Source organism: Erythrolamprus reginae, chromosome 1, assembly GCF_031021105.1.
Source record: "Erythrolamprus reginae isolate rEryReg1 chromosome 1, rEryReg1.hap1, whole genome shotgun sequence".
NCBI lineage: Eukaryota > Metazoa > Chordata > Lepidosauria > Squamata > Dipsadidae > Erythrolamprus > Erythrolamprus reginae.
In genome coordinates this window covers 84,651,749-84,673,655 of record NC_091950.1, presented here as the reverse complement: position 1 = coordinate 84,673,655, position 21,907 = coordinate 84,651,749, and the positions used below count along the sequence as shown (strand labels likewise).

General features: G+C 40.0%; 1 protein-coding gene across 1 annotated transcript in view; it reads left to right on the top strand.

Annotated features, from left to right (window-relative positions):
- Positions 1 to 21,907, top strand: part of INO80 (INO80 complex ATPase subunit) — a 65,651-nt gene that overhangs the window by 32,986 nt on the left and 10,758 nt on the right. The window contains exons 24-30 of the mRNA XM_070757076.1: positions 1,873 to 2,044; positions 2,866 to 3,003; positions 11,978 to 12,203; positions 15,293 to 15,420; positions 17,098 to 17,192; positions 19,375 to 19,447; positions 20,280 to 20,438. Of these exons, the coding sequence (XP_070613177.1) occupies positions 1,873 to 2,044; positions 2,866 to 3,003; positions 11,978 to 12,203; positions 15,293 to 15,420; positions 17,098 to 17,192; positions 19,375 to 19,447; positions 20,280 to 20,438 (991 nt within the window). The remainder of the gene's footprint in view (positions 1 to 1,872; positions 2,045 to 2,865; positions 3,004 to 11,977; positions 12,204 to 15,292; positions 15,421 to 17,097; positions 17,193 to 19,374; positions 19,448 to 20,279; positions 20,439 to 21,907) is intronic.

Sequence of the window (21,907 nt, the reverse complement as noted above, 5' to 3'; positions counted from 1 at the left end):
CAATTCTTGAAATTGAACAAATATGTCTATAGTACGGATGTACGCCAGTTAAAACAATTGTACAATAAATCCCTGAAGATCTTGGCAAAAAAAGAGAATAATTTAGATATACAAGAAACTATCCTGTAGAGTTTCTTTTTAAATAATTACATTTCCAGGCTTTTGCTTGCATCAGGCTAAACCATTCTGCATCTGTTTGTTATCAAAGGTGTGCCACTGTTCACTACATATAGAACTACCAGCGGTCCTTGGAAGAAGCCGATTATCTAGGCCCTCAACAGTCGGGTTTCAGGCCTGGCTACAGCACGGAAACTGCTTTGGTCACGTTGATGGATGGTTTCTGGCGGGCCTGGGACAGGGGTTTATCCTCTGTCCTGGTGCTTCTTGACCTCTCAGCGGCTTTCGATACCATCGACCATGGTATCCTTCTGTGCCAGCTGGAGGGGTTGGGAGTGGGAAGCACTGTCCTTCAGTGGTTCTCCTCCTACCTCTCTGGTCGGTCACAGTCAGTGTTAGTGGGAGGTCAGAGGTCGACCTCTAGGTCTCTCCCTTGTGGGGTGCCTCAGGTTGGTCCTCTCCCCCCTGCTATGTAATATCTACATGGAACCGCTCGGTGAGATCATCCAGGGGCATGGGTTGAGGTATCATCAGTATACTGATGATACCCAGTTGTACATCTCCACCCCATATCCAGTCAACGAAGCAGTGGAAGTGATGTGCTGGTGCCTGGAGGCTGTTAGGGTCTGGATGGGTGTCAACAGACTCAAACTCAACCCTGATAAGATGGAGTGGCTGTGGGTTTTGCCTCCCAAGGACAACTCCATCTGTCCGTCCATTACCCTGGGGAGGGGGGAATTATTGACCCCCTCAGAGAGGGTCGGCAACTTGGGTGTCCTCCTCGATCTACAGCTAACATTAGAGAACCATCTTTCAGCTGTGGCGAGGGGGCGTTTGTCCAGGTTGGCCTGGTGCACCAGTTGCGACCCTACCTGGACCGGGAGTCACTGCTCACAGTCACCCATGCCCTCATCACCTCGAGATTCGACTACTGTAACACTCTCTACATGGGGCTACCTTTGAAGAGTGTTCAGAAACTTCAGATTGTGCAGAATGCAGCTGCAAGAACTATCATGGGCTTTCCAAGATATGTTCATGTCACACCAACACTGCAGTCTGCATTGGTTGCCGATCAGTTTCCGGTCACAATTCAAAGTGTTGGTTATGACCTATAAAGCCCTTCATGGCATCGGACCAGAATATCTCCGGGACCGCCTTCTGCCGCACGAATCCCACTGACCAGCTAGGTCCCACAGAGTTGGCCTTCTCCAGGTGCCATCGACAAAACAATGTCATCTGGCAGGACCCAGGGGAAGAGCCTTCTCTGTGGCGGCCCCAACCCTCTGGAATCAACTCCCCCCTGAGATTAGGATTGCCCCCACCCTCCTTGCCTTTCGCAAATTCCTTAAAACCCACCTCTGCTGTCAGGCATGGGGAAACTGATTCCCCCCGGGCCGTTTCCGCTTTATGTATGGTTTGTTTGTATGTATGACTGTTTTTATATTAAGGGTTTTAAATGTTTTTTTAATCATTGGATTTGTACTGTGTTTTGTTGTTGTGAGCTGCTCCGAGTCTTCAGAGAAGGGCGGCATACAAATCTAATAAATAATAATAATAATAATAATAATAATAAATAATAATAATAATAATAATACATGTTCGCTAAACAATATTCACCATTCACAATTTGCTAGTTTTAAAATCTTTTTTTAAATTGTCATTTTAATTTCTAAACAAGTTTCTAAACAAGTAAGTTGACTGTTAAATTCCTGTTCGAAAGGTGTGAATGTATACTTTCTCCCCCCTCCCCGCTAGATGGTTAGCTCTTTTCCTGTCTCTGAAAGCCGCCTACAGGCTCCACCACTTTCAATTCTGGAAGGAGAAAGAAGACCAGCATCAATCTCGGTATCTGAAGAATCGGGATTTTGTGCTGGATGTCAGCTTCCCACTCTCCGCACTCAACTTGCACAGCTGCACTTCACTGCAAGTATGTAACCTCTTTGTCTCTATGCAAGGAGAATTACTTTTAATTCAACACACTCGGGAATTCGTGCTAATAAGTGAATATCTTCTTAACAGTCTTGGATTAACAGTTTTAGATTTTTATTAATTTTGTATATGTCTTTTTAAAATAATTGGATTTCTCATATATATTATGTGTATTTACAATGTTGTACGCTGCCTTGAGTCACTTCGAGAAGGGTGGTATAGAAATCAAATACATGCATGCATGCATAGACATTTAAGGCATTCCAGAAATCTCTGAGTTAAATGATCTGATCTACATAAGGAAACTTCAGCATGATAAAGAAAGAAAAGCTGTAGCAGATACTTTAGTTTGCCATCTTATTCATTAAACAGACTGTATATGTCTAAGTAGTACTTGTGGTGAAACAACTCTTGTTTCAATATTCAGTATTCACCCTCTAGGTGTCATGCTCCCTAGCAGTATGGAGCCCAGGAGCCAAGCCACATGGAATAACATTAAGAACCACAACTCCCTATGTGCAACAATCTGCACAAACTGCATGTTGTATCAAAGAATCTTAATATCTTTCCTATCAGGTTCTATTTTAGGAGTGTTGTATTGCAATGTTACTCCATTTCTTGCAGCTCTTCCATCTGCTATAAAAAAAGAAACCTAAACAGAGACCAGTGGCTTTAGAATGTCAGAGCAAGATAAAAGTTTCATACTTCAAATGAACATATTTGGACGTTGCTCATTTTTGGCATTTCTTAGAACGGAATTGTACTGTAGCAAAATATTGTCCATATTTTGGAAACCTTTTTGAATTTTATAATTTTTAGGGCCTTGTATTCACAAGCCACTGTAAAGCAGTAATTGGCCACTCGGATTACATTGTTCATCAACAGCCAGCTACCTCATTGAAACAGTATTGTCAAATCACAGAGCTGCCGTCCTTTCTGTCCGTTGTGAGCCCACGGGTAAGTCTTTGTTAATCTTTTTTGAACCCATTTTGAAATGCTTCTATGCAAGGAATTGTCCACATTCAGCGCTTTTAATCTCAGAATATAAACTTATAAATATTCTTTAAAAGACAGCTGCTTTATTGTTTTGGTCATTTTGGTGGCCATTTAAGGTCCCTCTTCTTGCTCTGAATATCCATTCAGACAAGCCATATACAGGTCATGATGTGATTTTTTTTAAGGGTATTGCAGTCATTCTGATATTTACATTATTTTTTAAGGCATTCTGTAATGGACTAACTTTTTCCACAACAATCTCACAGACCCTTGATATTTTTGTGGAGATTGTCAGCTCAGTTATAATTTGCTCATTTTTCGGCAACAAATTATAAAGTTATCATTTGTAAAGACGATGACTAAAGTCATCTTTTATGCACAGCTGCAAATAAATATAAGAATTTATAATAACTATCTTATGTTTTTAATTTCTGCAAAGTAGGAAAATAATACACACACATTTCCATAAGATTCAGGATCCTTTTTAAGGCTTGTGTCTGTCTAATTATCACCAATCAATCGTCATTGATGTTTTCAATCTTAAAATCTGAAGAGCATCTACTTAATTGACATTTTTCTCTGTTTGCTTGCTACAACAGTTTTAAATCAATTTCTAAAATAGTTTTTATGACTGAAGCACTTAACATTATACTCAGTTAGCTCCTTATGTCAATACAATTGGAGTCCTTAATCTGCTCTAGAAGGATCGTTCCATTTGAGGGGACACATACAGTAAATGGATTGGAATGGATAAAAAAGGGAGGGAGCACAAGTAGCCCCCAGTTATACCCAGGCTGGGGGTGACTACTCCTGGGCAGGGATGGGTGCCTGAATGCCCTTTGAGGTATGGCAGGGCTGGAAGTGGCTGCTACTAAGCGGATTAGGATTTCAGCAATTTGTGATCTTCTCTGCCAGCTTTCTCTGCCAGCCGCCCCGAGTCTTCGGAGAGGGGCGGCATACAAATCTAATAAATTATTATTATTATTTCCCATTGACTTAGCTTGTGGGAAGCTGGTTGGGAAGGTTGAAATGCCTATCACATGCCCACAAGATGCCCATCAAAAGTGCAAGTGAGTTGCTAAACACCCACATTATGAGTGTGCTAGGACAGCTGTAACATTGAGGACTGGTCATAGATATCATTCATTCATCACTGTTGTTATTTTGAATGGTCACTGGATGAGTGGTCATTTATTGTTCTTTATTTCCTGTCTTCAGCAAACATTTGAGCATTCCTGTTTTAGATGTAATCTCTATTCATTAAAATATATTGGAAAAACTGATGTTGAAATGTCACTGATTTCTTTTTTTATAGTGAAAAATTAGATAGCATTGTTCACTTGGAAAATTGTGGTATTAATGCAGTTTGTGAATGGTGTTTAAAGTTCTAATTTCTAAGCTGTAGATGGCAGTATTGCATTGCATTGTTAGATGCTATGCAGGGTTGTTTTTTTTCAATTCTCGGTTTAGAGTCAGAAGTAATTTTTACCCAGCATTCTTTTTATTAAACTTCCCTTTAAAATATATTTTTTATTTCCATAATATCTGTACATTCTTCAGAAATTGCTTTCAAGCCATCATGATGAGAAACCTGAATAAAATGTGATCCATAATACTAATCTGTGCTTCTAAATTCAGGAAACTAAAACAAGGGCATCAAACCCATAGATGATTTTGACTTCTTAATATGTGACATACTGTATGTTCATTGTAGTTTGCACTAAATAATAAAACATTCATTTTTCCAAATTTAGGGAAAAATAAATTATTTTCATGGCTCTTAGATATGTAATATGATATATATACTGCTCAAAAAAATAAAGGGAACACTCAAATAACACATCCTAGATCTGAATGAATGAAATATTCTAATACTTTGTTCTGTACAAAGTTGAATGTGCACATCAGCATGTGAAATTGATTGTCAATCAATGTTGCTTCCTAAGTGGACAGTTTGATTTCACAGAAGTTTGATTTACTTGGAATTATATCGTGTTGTTTAAATGTTCCCTTTATTTTTTTGAGCAGTGTATTTGTAAAGAGTTGGGAATTTGTCAGTAATCATTAGCTTTAGCCCTACTGTTCTCTTCGCATTTGTAGTATTCCTGGGTCCTTTTGGTCCCGGACTAAAAAAAATTGATTTTAGCTACTGTAAGTGCTTTTTTAAAAAAAACACCTATTGCATTGGTATACTAATTTGAACATTCCTGATCACAAACAAATGAAAAATGAAATGAAAAAAATAATGTTATTAATTTATTTTGCTCAGAAAACCCCCCTCCCCCGGCTGTGTTTTATTATTTTCACTTTATATATAGATTAGGCTGCAAGTTCCAAATTTTTTGAATACCGTATATACTCGAGTATAAGCCGAGTTTTTCAGCCCCAAAAATGGGCTGAAAAACCCGACCTCGGCTTATACTCGGGTCACCACAAGAGGGCGCCGGGTGACCACAAGAGGGCGCACCGCGGGAGCCCGGCAGCTGCCCTACCCTTCCCACAGCCGCGGAGCCCCCTTTTACTTCCTGCTTGGAGCTCGTGTCGGCGCCTTGCAGCTACCTTCCCTTCTCCGTTCCAGCAAAGTTGCCAGCCAACTGCTCCGACGGCGCGAGAGAGGAACAGACGATGTGAAGGTGGGGGGGACACTCATGAAGCAGGAATCCCCCCCCCCACCTTCGCATCGTCTGTTCCTCTCTCGCGCCGTCGGAGCAGTTGGCTGGCAACTTTGCTGGAACAGAGAAGTAGCTGCAGGAGCTCCAAGCAGGAAGTAAAAGGGGGCTCCGAGTGACGCGGCTGTGGGAAGGGTAGGGCAGCTACCTTCCCTTCTCCGTTCCAGCAAAGTTGCCAGCCAACTGCTCCGACGGCGCGAGAGAGGAACAGACGATGCGAAGGTGGTGGTGGGGGGAATCATGAAGCAGGAATCCCCCCCCCCACCTTCGCATCGTCTGTTCCTCTCTCGCGCCGTCGGAGCAGTTGGCTGGCAACTTTGCTGGAACGGAGAAGTAGCTGCAGAAGCTCCAAGCAGGAAGTAAAAGGGGGCTCCGAGTGACGCGGCTGTGGGAAGGGTAGGGCAGCTACCTTCCCTTCTTCGTTCCAGGAAAGTTGCCAGCCAACTGCTCCGACGGCGCGAGAGAGGAACAGACGATGCGAAGGTGGGGGGGGGATTCCTGCTTCATGATTCCCCCCCCCCCCACCTTCGCATCGTCTGTTCCTCTCTCGCGCCGTCGGAGCAGTTGGCTGGCAACTTTGCCCTACCCTTCCCACAGCCGCGTCTAGCCTGATAATCTGATAGTCTAACCCAGCAGGCCCTTTCTGCTCCGCCCCCCCTTAAAGTCTTGCCTACTGCTCCTTTTACCGCTAGCGACGACCAGTTGAATACTTACAGCCTTTTCTACGACCCTGCGATCTTAGCGGGTGCAATGCAATACAATAGAATACAGTACTGTTCTGTGACTACATTTCCTAGAGACTCTTCCCCCCCCCCCCCCCCAATATCCCTGACGCAGCAGCTTTCTGAGGTTTCGGGCGATTTGTCCAATCACGGCTCGGGAAAGTTTTTAACGGCAGCGCGATGACGAGATGGCCAGTCTGGCACGCTGGGAATTGTAGTCCACTCGACTTCCACCTTCCAGTCCGGAGAAGAGACGTTCCTCTGTAGAAAAATCCACGTTTCCCAGAAGTCCAATCGCTGTTGGGGTGGGAGGGGCGAAGGAGTGTGTGGCGGGCAAGGGAGGGAAAAAAAAGAGCTCGACGAGAATTAACCCGGTGGGCAACCGTCTGAAGAAGCGAGTCGTGAGGGAAATGGTGGTCGATAAAGAACTGCTGGAGTTGGACCTCTACGCGCTTTTGGGAGTAGTGGACAAAGCGACGGATAAAGAGGTTAGGGAGGCCCAACCTGAGGGGGGGGGAGAGAGAGAAGGGAAATCATCCTTCGCAACCCAGTTTCTTTTTTTAAAATCTTTTTTTTTTAAACTTGATTTTGAGTAACAAACGTTTTGGTCCAGTTAGATAACAAAATTATATAGGAACGTGTTAGTTTGAATAGTTTACTGGTGTGTTGTGGGTTGGTTTTTTGTTTTGTTTTTTGCATTGTGTTGGGTTGTGGGTGAAAATGGGGCTTTGTTGTCGGTATTGCGTGATTGTTTTCTTAGGTTTTTCAGGTGAAACTGTTGTTAAAATCAAGTGAGGGGGGAGAAAAAAGGAGAGGGGGGAGAATACTTCTCTTCTGCATGGATGTGTCTTTGAAATTGCATCACGAAGCACACGCTGACCGGGATCAACCCTCGCCCGAAATTTGGACGGGTTGATTGGCGTGCGGGATTTTTGTTCTTTTTTTGTGTGTGGAAATACAGTGGTACCTCGAGATACGAGTTTAATTCGTTCCGGACCTGGGCTCTTAAGTCGAGCAGCTCTTATCTCGAACGACTTTTCCCCATAGGAATTAATGTAAATAATTTTAATTGGTTCCAGCCCTCAAAAAACTCACAAAGTTAGTCTAAATTATGCAGAAAGACATGTTTTTAATGAAGAAATGTACATGTACATATAAATGAATAATGAAGTTTCTTTCACTTAACTTGTAAACTTTCTTAAACTTTTAAATTTACATATGTTCAACTTCTCTGCCACCCAATCCTGTAGGACAGAGGTCCCCAACCCTTTTTGCAGCAGGGACCGGCTTTAAGCGATCAAGAGAGGAATGGGTGAATGAATGGACGGAGGGTGGGAAGGAAGGAAGGAAGGAAAGAAAGAGGGAAGGGACAGGAACAGAGGAAGGAAACAAGGAAACTTATGAAAGGGGAGAGTAAGAGAGGAATGAGTGAAGGGAGGGAGGGAGGGAAGAAGGTGGGAAGGAGAAAGAAAAGAAGAAATAGAGGAAGGGAAGGTAAAAGAGAGAAAGAAAAAGAGCAAGAAAGAAAGAAAGAAAGAAAGAAAGAAAGGGGGAAGGGACAGGAACAGAGGAAGGAAGCAAGGAAACTTATGAAAGGGGAGAGTAAGAGAGGAATGAGTGAAAGGAGGGAGGGAGGGAAGAAGGTGGGAAGGAGAAAGAAAAGAAGAAATAGAGGAAGGGAAGGTAAAAGAGAGAAAGAAAAAGAGCAAGAAAGAAAGCTGCAAGCACCCCCCCGATCCCCCCAGGCCGGCTGCAACCTTTTAAAACACGCGCGCCGCTTCGCAGCTGTCTCCTGAAGCCGAACGCGGAAGTTAGCGTTTGGCTTCAGGAGACAGCTCCTTGGCGCTTGTATCTCGAATTTGGGCCTGTAAGTAGAACAAAAATATCTCTCCCCTCCCAGCTCTTATCTCGAGTTGCTCTTAAGTAGAGCAGCTCTTATGTCGGGGTTCCACTGTACCTTGTTAGTGACTCCTGATTTTTATTAGATGAATCCCTGCTTGAATAGGAAAAAACCCCCCGAAAAATCAATGTTCAAAAAACCCTTTGCGGTGGCTCAGAAGACAAAAAGGAGGGTCCCAGCCAGGGTTTCTTCCGACCCCTTTCCTCATTTTCCTGGCCCGAATATTATTCATTTTCATTAAATTCCTAGGAAAAGCAAAATACAGGAAACAGAATATAAAGGTCTGTGACCGGCCCGGGGGGGGGGGGGGGGGGGGGGCAAATGGGAATGGCAGTCTAATGTGCGCGGAAACGGTCCTCGGAGTGAAAAAGAGGCCCTGAGTAAGCATTACTACTAGGAGTAAAGGGTTATTCTGCAAAAGGGTTTCAAAAGTGCCAGGAGTCGTATATCTACCTCAAGGCCTGTCCATTCATCGGGGTAGGGATTCTTTGTTGGTTATTGGTTGGAAGTAGTGTAGGGTCTCCTGCCCAAGCAGGGGGTTGGAAGACCTCCAATAATAATAGTAATAATAATAATAATATAATAATAACAACAACAACAACAATTTATTACATTTGTATGCCGCCGCTCTCCAAGGACTCAGAGTGGCTCACAACAAGCAATACATCTACAAATCCAATATTAAAAAAACAATTTAAAAAAACCCTTATAAAAACAATCATACAATCCGGACAAACCATACAGAAATCATAGCAGCTAAGGGTATGTCAGTTTCCCCATGCCTGGCGACATAGGTGTGTTTTCAGGACTTTGCGAAAGGCAAGGAGGGTGGGAGCAGTCCTACTCTCCAGGGGGAGTTGATTCCAGATTCTCTACTTTATCATTGGATTATAGAGAGAAAAATTAAGTCTCTAAAATCCTGTTTTGAGGGATTTTGACTCATAGGTTTTAGCTTGGTTGCTGATTGAACTACTTTTTTTACTTTTTAATTTATTTAATTTTATTTAATTTATTGTAAATATCAGATTGCTTTTATTTACCCACTTTGAAATAAATATTGTTTACCCTCTTTAAAATAAATATTCTAAAACATTTAATCTACTGATGTCTCATTTAATGTAATTTTATTGGTTTCCATTTTTATAAGTTACCAGTAACCACTGCATTTTCTAACCTCGGCTTATACTCGGGTCAATAAGTTTTCCCAGTTTTTGTGCCAAAAAATGGTGCCTCGGCTTATACTCGGGTCGGCTTATACTCGAGTATATACGGTACCTTTTGCATTGGTATAGTAATGTGAACATTCCTGATCATAAACAAATGAAAAATGAAATGAAAAAAATAATGTAAGAAGAAGCCATTTTTCCCATAGGAATCAATGTAAAAGCAAATAATACGTGTGATTGGGCTATGATCTGTAAAAGACCATTGAGATGTATATTAATTTTTCTTTTATTTTGTAAAAATCAATAAACTTTAAAAAAATAAAATTAAAAATTAAACATATTGTGTCTAGGTAAAGATAGAGTAGTCATGCTTCACATCCCTTCCCTGAAGGTCTGCTAGCTAGTGGGGCTTGGGGCTTTCCCTTACCCTGTGGAATAGCCCCCCTCTACATCATTTGGCAGATCCCACCAATTTAGCCTTTCCGAAGACCTGGCTTTTTACTGAAATATTGGGATAGGACGGGGTATGGGCAAAGTTGGCTCTTCTATGACATGTGGACTTCAACTCCCAGAAATCCTGAGCCAATCATGCTAACCCAGGAATTCTGGGAGTTGAAGTCCACAAGTCATAAAAGAACCAACTTTACCTACCCTTGGGATAGGACAACAAAAAATGGAATAAGGATAATTGGAGGTAGCTCCAGAGCATCCTAGAGAGAAGATTAAGACAGTTTTTGTTTTATTATTTTACTGTTTAATTACTTTATGTTTCCTGATTATATTGTTGTCATGAACCACTCAGAGTTAAGAAAGGTAGCAATAGAAAGCTAATAAACAAACAAACAAACACAAACAATACCTACCTACCTACCTACCTACATACATACATCTGTTATTAGAATGAATTTCAGTAATGATTGTAAATAGATTTTTTTAATGTTTTGAAGAAGAGATTGGACAACTATATCTCTGAAATGTTACATATTTTCCTGTTAGAGTTGAGGGTGGGACTAGTATAATTCTAAGGACTCTGTTATTCTGTAAACAGATAGGATCAATTTTTCCATTATTGATTTCAATGTGAGCCCCTCTCCTGCATTCTGTTTTAATTCCCCCTGCCATACATTTTTGGAATAGGAGAAAAAAAATGCCCACCTCACTTTCGCTCTTTATTTTAATTTTTAATAAATGCTTCCATCTTCTATCTCCCTTCATAATATGTTTCAGTCAGTTTAAGAAGGTATGGAAATTTTGCTTCTTATCCAAACAACTGATTGATATGTGATAAATTCTTTTAATTCTGGTCATGAGTGTCCTTTACTTTGTTGCATGTAAAATTGAATAATTTAAATAATGGTATTCTAAAATAGAGTATTTATGTCCCTGTTCTGACATATAAACAAGGGACTCCCTTGTTAGCAAACGTTTGATGAATAACAGAATTTTATATGAGAAACATACTCTGCTTTTGCTTGGCTAATGTATAAATATAGATTCTAAGTCTTGATTGCAACTTCCAGTGCTCTCTTTATCATTGTCATTGTATCTTATGTCCATCTTGTTGTTGTTTTGGCCTTCAACTTTGAAAATATATGTGTTTGGGAACAATAACATGTTGTACAGGATGATATCACAGACTTGCTGTTTAGCCTGTTAAAGAGAGATAAGAGGTGTGTGTGTGTGTGTGTGTGTGTGTGTGTGTGTGTGTGTTTAAATAAAAGCAATCTTGTCTGTTGGAACATATTCCTTATCAGGAGACTATTCAGCCGTTTGGAGAGTTCGCTGTTTACTGCTATCTGGATGAAGCAGAATGTTAGCCAAAGATTAAAATGATGGAGATGGTCCAAGATGGTTAGCTTGATATAAAGTTAGATTCCTGTGTTGGCAACACATTTATTTTAGGTAAATAATTTACACTGAAGTTGTCAGCGAAGAAAGTTGATAAAATCCTGTTCCAACGTATTTATTTATTGCAGAGTTTTATAGAATGGCTGATTCTGTATGATTTTGGGTGCTTTACACAATAAGTCAGAACAATAAAATAGAAAAACAGATTATCCCCCCCCCCCCCAAAAATGAAATGCCATAAATATTGTAACCACCCTACCCTGGGACCTGAAAGAATAGCCAGGTTTTGGTGCCTTTGGAAGATATGAGCCAAACAAATCGATGAGTTGTTTGACAAGTTCAGGAGATAAATCAGTACTTCCCGAAGATTTCATAACAGTGTATGATCACTTGCCAAAATTAAATAATAATAACAGCAGTGTTGCTATTACAAAATATTTATTTACAAAACTTTTGTATTCTTAAGATTGTTGGGCTTTAAAATGTTCGTTGCTGCCAAGACAAAGATTTCTTGCTGTTTATTGATTATTTCATAATCATACTTTGCTTCTGCATTCTGTTTCCATGGACCAGACTTTGATATTTTTCCCCCCATAAAATCTAGAATAACTTTAGCCTTTTGATTCACAGGTAACAGCTGTTCCATTGGATTTCTATTGCAATGATCGCAGTGCGGAGTATGAGCGTAAAGCATTTAAAGAAGGAGGAACTCTTGAAGCAAAGCAATGTGTGTTTTATGGAGCCCCTCAACTAGTAACCAGCTGGCTAAAACGATCCTCTCAGTTGTTTCCTGAAGCCCCAGGAGGACTATTGGGGCTTAAACCTCCAAACGGCTGGTCTTTTGTCAGGATACCAGGTGGTTTGCAGTTTTGTAATTCAATATATACTATTTTGGCTAAGAAAAGTAACTATTGCCTTTACCAGTGATGGCGAACCTTTTTTTCCTCGCGTGCCAAAAGAGTGTACACACATGCTATAACACATGCGTGAGTTCCCACACCCATAATTCAATGCCTTGGGAAGGGTGAAAACAACTTCCCCCTGCCCCCCCAGAGGCCCTCTGGAGGCCAGAAATGGCCTGTTTCCCTGGAGCCAAGGGAGGGTTAAAACACTCACCCCCATCCCCAAGGAGACTTTCTGGAAGCCAAAAAACACCTTCCCAGAGCTTCGGTGTGAGCCAAAAATCAGCTGGCTGGCACACACATGCATGTTGGAGTTAAGCTAGGGCAACTGCTTGTGTGCCAATAGATATGGCTCTGCGTGCCACCTGTGGCATCCGTGCCATAGGTTCGCCATCACTGGCCTATACCATAACAATAACTGAGTTAAGAAATGAATTACGTTTTAGGGAGAGGTTTCTTATAAGGTTAGGAGAAATATGAAAATAACTTCACAGGTTATTGTCTTCTGACATTACTATTATGAAATTATGAAACTTTTCTTTCACTCTTCTGTGCTCCAGTTTACCATTTTCTGGCTTTGCTCTTGATGAATTGCCCCTGCCATTTTATTTTTATTTTAAATTGTGGTTAATAAGGATTTTAGTATAGAGCATTTTCTTCACCTTTGGCAGCTAAATCTGTAGAACAGATGAATAGTAAAGCAGCATGCAGCTTATTACATTCCATTTTATTTATTTTGCCATTTATACTCTGTCCTTCCATGCCAAAGTATACTCAAAGCTGTGTATAGAATAAACATTGTCTTGAGCAAGTACACAATGAATGCACATTCACATACCGTATTTTTCAGAGTATAAGATATCATTGGAGTATAAGATGCACCTTAGTTTGGGGAGGAGAATTTGGGGGGGGGGGGAAATCTACCTATAAGAACATAAGAAGAGCCATGCTGAATCAGGCCAAAGCCCATCGAGTCGAGCATTCTGTGTCACACAGTGGCCCACCAATTGTCCTTGAGGATCTTGAGCAGAAAAAGAAGGCAAGACCCTCCCTTTCCCCTGACCCCCAACAAATGGTACTCAAGGGAATCCTGCCTGCCTCAACCAACATAGAGGCGGCACATGGACATCTGTTTCAATAACCACCGATACATTTGGCATCCATGAATCTATCTAATCCTGCCTTGAAGCTATCAAGGCTGACAGCTGTCCAGGTCTTCATCTGGCTAGCATCCTTAGTCTGGTCAGCTTCAGCACATTGTTTTATCCCCTGGTTAGGGCTGAAAAAGCCTTTTTCAGAGTGAGTAGGAATGAAAGCAGGCCTGCAAAAACCTAGGGCAGCAAAAACTGCTTCAGAGGGAGTAGGAATAAAAATAAATGTGCAAGCCAGGAAGATTGTTAGTATCCTGTTAGGGCTGAAGAAGCCTTTTCAGAGGGAGTAGGAATGAAAACAAGCCTGCAAAGATTTAGGGCTTGAAAAAACCTTCAGAGGGAATAGTAAGTCGGGAAGATTGTTTTCCTAGTTAGGCTAGGAAAAAAGCTTTGAAAAAGCTTACATCTGAAGTATAAGACACACCCAAATTTTCAGACTCTTTTAGGGAGGAAAAAAGTGTGTCTTGTACTCCGAAAAATACGGTACATACCATTGTTAGTAAATCAAAATTTGTTTTTAAAATAAATTTATGTTATGTTTTTGTAGTATTGAATTACTCCAGCTTTTTAATCAGTTCAGACCAATGAATATATAATAGCTGATTAAGGTGAAGTTTTAGCATTGTGAATCAGTAGGTTTGAATAATGATCATAGGTGTAAAAGCAAGAATGGTATAAATGTATCTTAAAATCAAAAAAGAAAAAAATTAAAATGGTGCACAGTATTATGTCCAGTTTATTGGATGGTATTTTTTTAAACTGAGGCAAAATATCAGGCATTTGGTAGCACCATTTCCATTTAACAAATTCTGTTAAAAGGCATTAGTACACTACACCATACTAAATAGTGTATTTCTTATTTCTGTTTCATTGAGTAAAATACCAATTTTTCATATAATTTCTCCAGCCATATGTTTTTCATGCTATTTCAGAACAGTTGTAGTACAAAACTAAAATAATAAAACTGCAGAGTAAAGAAAACAAACAGCAACAAGTTGATATTAAGTTAAGTTATGGGTGTTTTTTGAGAATTGTAAAGAACCATTAAGAAATAGCACATTATTAAATTAAGGTATCAGTGGGAATATGCTTGGTGAAATTGAATTAAAGAGCAATTCAGTTTAGATTTTTAACTCAAGCTGCAAAATTGCAAATATTATCCAAATGATCAGCCAAACAGCTGCTGTTGCAGTTAACTCTGCCCTCTTCTCTCAATCACTGCTCCCTATTACGATCATTGTGGGAATCTCTTAAAGCTTTTCCTGTTCTTTGAAAGAAAAATGGTCTTAGATTAAATGGCAGGAAGTGTCTGAGTCCTTTTTGCATCGATAAAAAGCACCAACTTCACTGGCTGTTTACTATGAGAACTAGCTAATTCCTCACTGACCCCATTGTGCCCTGTGGACTACTATGAGAGGAAGGCAATTGCTGGAAGCCAAGTTTTAGCATTTGTGACTATCTATTTTTACATTTTTCTTAACCGTGGTTTTTTGCACAAAGAATAACAGCTTAAATTCCCCGATTTTAAAATCAAGTTTAATTTAAACCCAGCTAAAGTTCTTTTTCCTTTGAATGAACAGAAGACAGACTGAGTCATTACTTATTTGTGACATAATGCAGATAAACTGTCTTTGTTAACTATTACAAGTATTGTACAGAAAACAAAAGGTCTTTGATTTATAATGCATATTTTTACACTGAAAAATTACACACAGAAGTCATTTTTTTACTTGAAGCAGATAAAATGAGGTCAAAAGGATAAAGCCTTCCCCAGATAGTCTGTTTTTCACTCGTTGAAGGCTACCTCCAGATTTAAGACGTGATATTAGTAAACCTACCTGAATTATATGTAAGAGGACAAAATCATGTTATATTTTTCTTTCTTACTTTAGACAAAGAGAGCTTGATCACAGACAGTGGAAAGCTTTATGCTCTTGATGTTCTATTGACAAGGCTAAAATCTCAAGGGCACAGAGTCCTTATCTACTCTCAGATGACACGGATGATTGACTTATTGGAGGTAGGAATATCACCTTTACAGTGAGAATGTTGTACTTCATGGCTCAGGAAAAGAATAGTGATTTATGAGTAGAGCTATCTTATTGCTGGGACAGAATTAGTACTGGTAGCTATTACAATGGGATTATTAGTATAGGTAAGTAGTCCTCAAGTTACAACCTTTCATTTAGTGACTATTCAAAGTTACAACTGTAAAAAGTGACAGACATTTTTCACACTTGTTACTGTTGCAGCCCTCCTGTGGTCATGTGATCAAAATTCGATATTTGGCAACTGAATCATATTTATGACAATTGAAATGTCCTATGGTCATGTGATCACCTTTTGCGACCTTCTAACAAGAAAAGTCAATGGGGAAGCCAGATTCACTTAGCAACTATGTTACTAACTTCACTCCTGCACTGATTCACTTAATTAACAATTGTAGTAAGAAAGGTCGCAAAATAAGGCAAAATTCATTTAACAACTGTCTGTTAGCAACAGAAATTTTGGGGCTCAGCTTCTCACAGCGCTCAGAGAGAAGCTGCTTCCCGTAGTCTGGCAAATTCAGCAGCGATTCCTCCCGGCGAGCCGTGGGCTAGTTAGGGCTGCAGATGAGGATAGGCAGTGTCTTCCACCTTCACCCTCCAAAAGATCCTCAATGGTGTGTTTGTACAAGTACTGAGCTTCTCCATTCAAAGGGGAAGTGTGGTAAAAAAAGCCCATTTTATTTGCACAGTGGCCTCCGGCGGGCCCCTAAACGGATAAAATCCATTTATGTGTGTGTGTGTGTGTGAATAAAAATCATCCGAATCTGCTCGGAAGGAAAAGTTCCATATGGGTGAAGGCCGGGCCGATCCATCTGCTCACTGTTTGTCTCTCGGCGGCATCCTTACACCAAACCCTATGCGGGGAAGTAGCCTGCAGAGAGGAGCCACTGCATTATCAGCGGCAGCGGCAGTAGCCTTCCTGTAGTCTGGTGTTAGCGGCTTCTCATACAGTTTGGCAGTGGCGGCCGCTGCCACCTGCCAAACCATGTGAAAATCCGCCACCACAAGACTACAGGAATGCTGCCGCCGCCACTGCTGACCAACACCCAACTCCTTCCCCCCCCCCCACGTAACCTTCATTGTATAAGACACACCCAGTTTTTGGCATACTTTTTGGAGGTAAAAAGGTGCGTCTTATACACCGAAAAATATGGTAATTATTAAAATGGATAATTTTTAAGCAAATCTACTTTTATAAATAAAGAAGTTATTTTCAGCTCAATCTTGTGGTTTTGACTTTAAGGATTTGTTTTTATTTTGGGTTTCTGGTTTTGATGTAGGTAACTTAATTTTTTTTTTATGAAATGCTAATATTTTTTATATTAGCCTTTCATAACCTTGACCTTAAAAATGTTTTACCCTAAACACCATTAATATAAGTTTTGTCATTGAAGGATTTTTTAAAATTAATAGAACACGTTCATATTTTATGATCATTCATTTAACATACATAGAATACAAAATAAAAACTATTGTGCTCTTAGCAGTCATGTTTCATTTTGCATATTTTTAAAGTAAGTATTACTTCCCAGCAGAGATACTCATAATATTTCATTCTCCATACTCCATTCCATACTCCATTCTCTAAGAACAACTATAAGTGCTACAAATTTCTAACGGACTGGAGCTTCTTGCTTTTTGTTGTTTAGGAATATATGGTTTATAGGAAGCATACATACATGCGGCTAGATGGCTCCTCAAAAATTTCAGAAAGAAGAGATATGGTAGCTGACTTTCAGAATAGGTATGTTTCCCCTCCTATTAAAATATAGTAATGATATGTTGACAAGTGCTTTCCTAACTCTCAAGGAAGAAGCTTCCACACACTATATAAAAACCTTTTGTTGAGACTTTTCTATTTTGCTGAATGGGTCAAAGCTCATTGTTCTATTTCATTAACATATAAAGGTCTTCTCTGATTTCCTACTTTTATTACCTTATCAATCATTCTAATAGCATCCATGAATATTGTGACTATTGATAGCCTCTGAGAAGGAAGAGAGGAATGTCAGTATATTATCAAATACAGTAGTAACTCGTGATATGAACCCCTTGTCATACGAACTTTCTGAGATACGAACCCGGGGTTCGGAATTTTTTTTGCCTCTTCTTACGAACTTTTTTTGCCTTATGAACCCGCCGCTGCAAACGCCGAACCTGGAGGTTCGGCAAAAGTTCAGGTTCAGGAGAATGCCGAGAAGTGCCGCCGCCCGTCTGTCACCTTCAGAAACAGCCAGGAGGCTTCTCGGCGTTCTCCTAAATGCCGAACCCGGAAGTTCGGCAAAAGTTCGGGTTCAGCGTTTGGGTTCAGGAGAACCCCAAGAAGCACCGCTGCCCGGCTGTCACCGCAGAAGAGCCGTGGAACTGTCGGCCAGTCGGGAGGCTGAAACAGAGGTGGGGAATCCCAATAGGGAATTCCAGGGGCGGAGCTTTGACGTCACGGAAACGTCCTTTCTGGCCGGCTGAAAAGTGGACTCCAGGAAGGATGTCTTCACGACGTCAAAGCTCCGCCCCTGGAATTCCCTATTGGGATTCCCCACCTCCTTTTGAGCCTCCCGACCGGCCGACAGCTCCACGGCTCTTCTGCGAAGGTGACAGCCGAGCGGCGGCGCTTCTCAGCGTTCACTCGAACACCGAACCTGAACTTTTCCGAACTTCCAGGTTCGGCATTCGGGAGAACGCTGAGAAGCCCCCCAGCTGTTTCAGAAGGTGACAGATGGGCGGCAGCGCTTCTCGGCATTAACCCGAACCCGAACCTTTCGGGTTCGGCATTCGGGAGAACGAGGAGAAGCCCAGCGGAGTGCCGTTTTTGCGTGTTTTTTTTTTTTGTGGCTTGCACGCATTAATCGGTTTTACATTGTTTCCTATGGGAAACATTGTTTCGTCTTATGAACTTTTCACCTTACGAACCTCCTCCCGGAACCAATTAAGTTCGTAAGACAAGGTATCACTGTATATGATTTGCAGAACTATATATTTTTTTAAAAAAAAATGTCATGCAGCCAAGATCCACAGAGCAATCCAGTGAAGGTAATTGCATAATGACTATAATAGTGGCATGAAGGATATTTGAACATAGTGATAGTGTAAATTTGAAATGCTCCATTTCAAGATTCAAGATTGTTGTTTTGTGGTTGCCACAAAAAACTTATGACAATTCATTTAGGTAGTATATTTCTCCCCCTCCCTCATTTTTCTTACTGTTAAAATAAGAAAAATAAATGTGTTTTGCTCTGGCTTAGCATATCTACAATATTTTGTGTCTTGAATTTTCCATCAGAACCACAAATAATATGGAAAAACATTCCAGACTGGCCACTCTATTGATATCACTGTAATGTCACTGTGGTGCCTGCAACACTTAAAAGATCCCCCCCCCCTCAAAAAAAAGTTTTATAATGGGATTTCAAGTTATAAAGCAATTAATGAAAGAAACTACAATACTTATTGTATTAGAATGTGCTTTCAATCTAATGTAAAATTTGACGGAAAATCTCAAGAGAAGTTAAACCTATTATTTTAAATTGTTACTTGAGATGGGAGAAAGTTTACTCAGAATAAATGAATTCACTTTGTTGGGAGTTTTCGTTCCTAATTGGTTTTTCAAAGGTTGCAAAATTTGCACTGTTGAAAATATTCATTTTGCTCCAGTGTGATTTTAAAATGTGGGGCCTCTTAGAGTCATAGAGATGGACCTAGGAATCACTTGCCCTTAGAATTGATCATTACCTGCTTTTGTTTTACATATTGATGCAGAAATCTGATTCTGCATTAAATGGAGCTTACTCCTTTTACATGTAATTAGAACTCTAGCCTACACTGTTTTATTAGAAGAATATACTAATATTTTGATTCCTGACTGTCATGATGTAATGCTTGTGCAGTGAAGTGGTTATTACAGTTCTGTTTCTTTTCCATTTCTGTAGGAATGATATTTTCGTTTTCTTACTAAGCACGAGAGCTGGCGGTTTAGGCATTAATCTTACAGCTGCTGATACAGTAAGTAAACAGATTGGTTTGATAATTTTCTATAATTGCACTCAGTTGACATTAAAGTAGGAAATCCAATTAATTAAGGCTGCAGATCTAGATTTTTTCAGATGAGAGCTGTAATTCATCTCATTAGTGTAGCAGCATATTATTTCTACTATAATTTTATGTGAATTATAGTATCAAATTACACCAATACCAAAAATGGGAATTTTAATGTGAAAAGCACTGCCATACAGAGGGCATCTATGCATTCAGTTTACTCAGTTCTCAGTAGTAACACTGCTTTCTTCAGCATTTCTATTATATTGTTACATTAAGGCAAAGTAAGATTTATTTATTTGGCTTGTGATGAACAAACAGGAACAACTTTTCTCCCAGAACCTTAAGAATCTATGTTCTTAATGCTTAATATCTAAGAATCATCTATAACAATTCCCTTTCTCATGCTTATTTCTACTGATAGTTCCAACTAACTTCACCTTCTTCAAGGCGAAGAGATAACTAATGTTCTGGTGATCTTTCTCTCCAGTAAGTGATCACCAAAGATCATATATGCTTTTTTCTTCCATTCTGCCATGTTTTTGAACTGATAAAAACTCTTTACTGACAACAGTTACAGTTCTGCCTTGATTTTTTTCTGAAGTGATAAATGTGTCTTAATAGAAGAAATAAAAAATGTGCAGCAATTTGTATTAATTTTAAAACAATAAAGTTTCATCCTGAAAACTTACTACATAGGCCAGTATCTGTGTGAATAGTTTGAAACATAGTCCCTGTACTGAATGGTAAGATTGAATTAATTTTGTATATGTAACTTGTTTAAAAAATGTCCTGACAGGTCATTTTCTACGATAGTGACTGGAATCCAACAGTGGATCAACAGGCTATGGATCGAGCTCACAGGTTGGGTCAGACAAAACAAGTCACTGTGTATAGACTGATTTGTAAAGGCACTATTGAGGAGCGCATCTTGCAAAGGGCTAAAGAAAAAAGTGAGGTAAGAGTCCAGAATTTTAATTCTATATGAGATAGCTGGGAAGTGGGATTGTTGCTATTGAGATGGAAGCCATTTGTCTCTGGTGAGAGGAACTTGTGTCTGATGGAAAATCATGGAATGAAGAAAAGTATATTCATTTATTTAAAGTTCTGACTTACGCAAATTGTTGTATAGAAACCTATTTGACAAAACCTTCTGGCTATTGTTTAGTTATCATTAGAGATAGCAGAGCCATTGCTCTACTAGTAGAGGTTTTTCTCTATAAAGTAGCAGATAACTGCAAAATACAAGATCTTAGGCTCAGGACCGTGTGGCCATTTTTTTCTTTCTTCCCATAATTTTCAATTCCCCCTGAGTATATCTACTCCTCCTTGATCAGTTTTGGATTTTATTAGGTTTTCTACGCTCTTCTGTATTTTAAAGCTTCCCTTGGGCATTTCTTTCGCCTCTTAATTTTCAAGCTTTAATCTTCTTCATGTGTCTAATCGCTGCTTCCTTAATGCTTGGAGATTATCTTTTCAAATTCTTGTACTTAAGTTAAATCTTTAGAGTAAGAGTTAGAAGTTATTTCACCCAGTTTCAATGCTCTGCCCATGAACTGCTCCAGCACAAATCATAAGATCGCAGTTGTCCCAGCTTGTGACTGCCAAAAATGGCTGTTGTCCCTGCTGCCATTTGGGAGAGCTTGCTTCAGACCCAACAAGGAAATTGTGAATTCCTTGTGAACCATAAACAGTCTTCCCTTTCTTTGCCAACCCTACAAGGCAGCTTTGACCCCATACGGTCCCCCGACAGCAGTTACTGGCTGGATTTTTCAAAGTTTGGTGGAGCTCACTACTTTTCAAGCTATTCTCTCCATGTTGTCAGCCGGAAGTGGTGTGTGTGTGTGTGTGTGCGCGCGCGCGTGCATATGTATGTATGTAAGTAACATATTTTTGCTGATAATGAAAAGGAAGGGAGAGTACTATAGACCTATTTTGGGCTTATTTGCGTTCATCAGATAGCCACATCTTTACTGGGATTTGAACCTGGGGCTCTTCCTTGTAAGGCTCATCTCCTGTATCAGCTTGTGTGTATATGTGTGTGCGTGCGTGAGAGAGAGAGAGAGAGAGTTGCACCGATGCATAAGACGCACCAAGATTTGAAAGACGTAAGTAAGAAAAAAAGCTTTTGTCCTTCCTTCCCCTCCTTTAAAGTGGGATTCTTCATAAGACTCAAATTATTCTAGTAATGAAAAGGAGGTCTTATCAACTACCAGAATATTTTGTTTCTTCCTGTTTATAGGGTTTGTCGCAATTATTTCACAATTGTTACAGACTTCTCAATGCTGTCTCCTTTTATTTTTATTTGAACCTGAATTTAGTCAAAGATGTTTATATTCGCATTTGAATATGTGCCAGGTTAGTTTGGATCATATAATCAAGCTGCAGTTGATTTTACTAAAGGAAACGTTTTTAAAGTTTCAACAT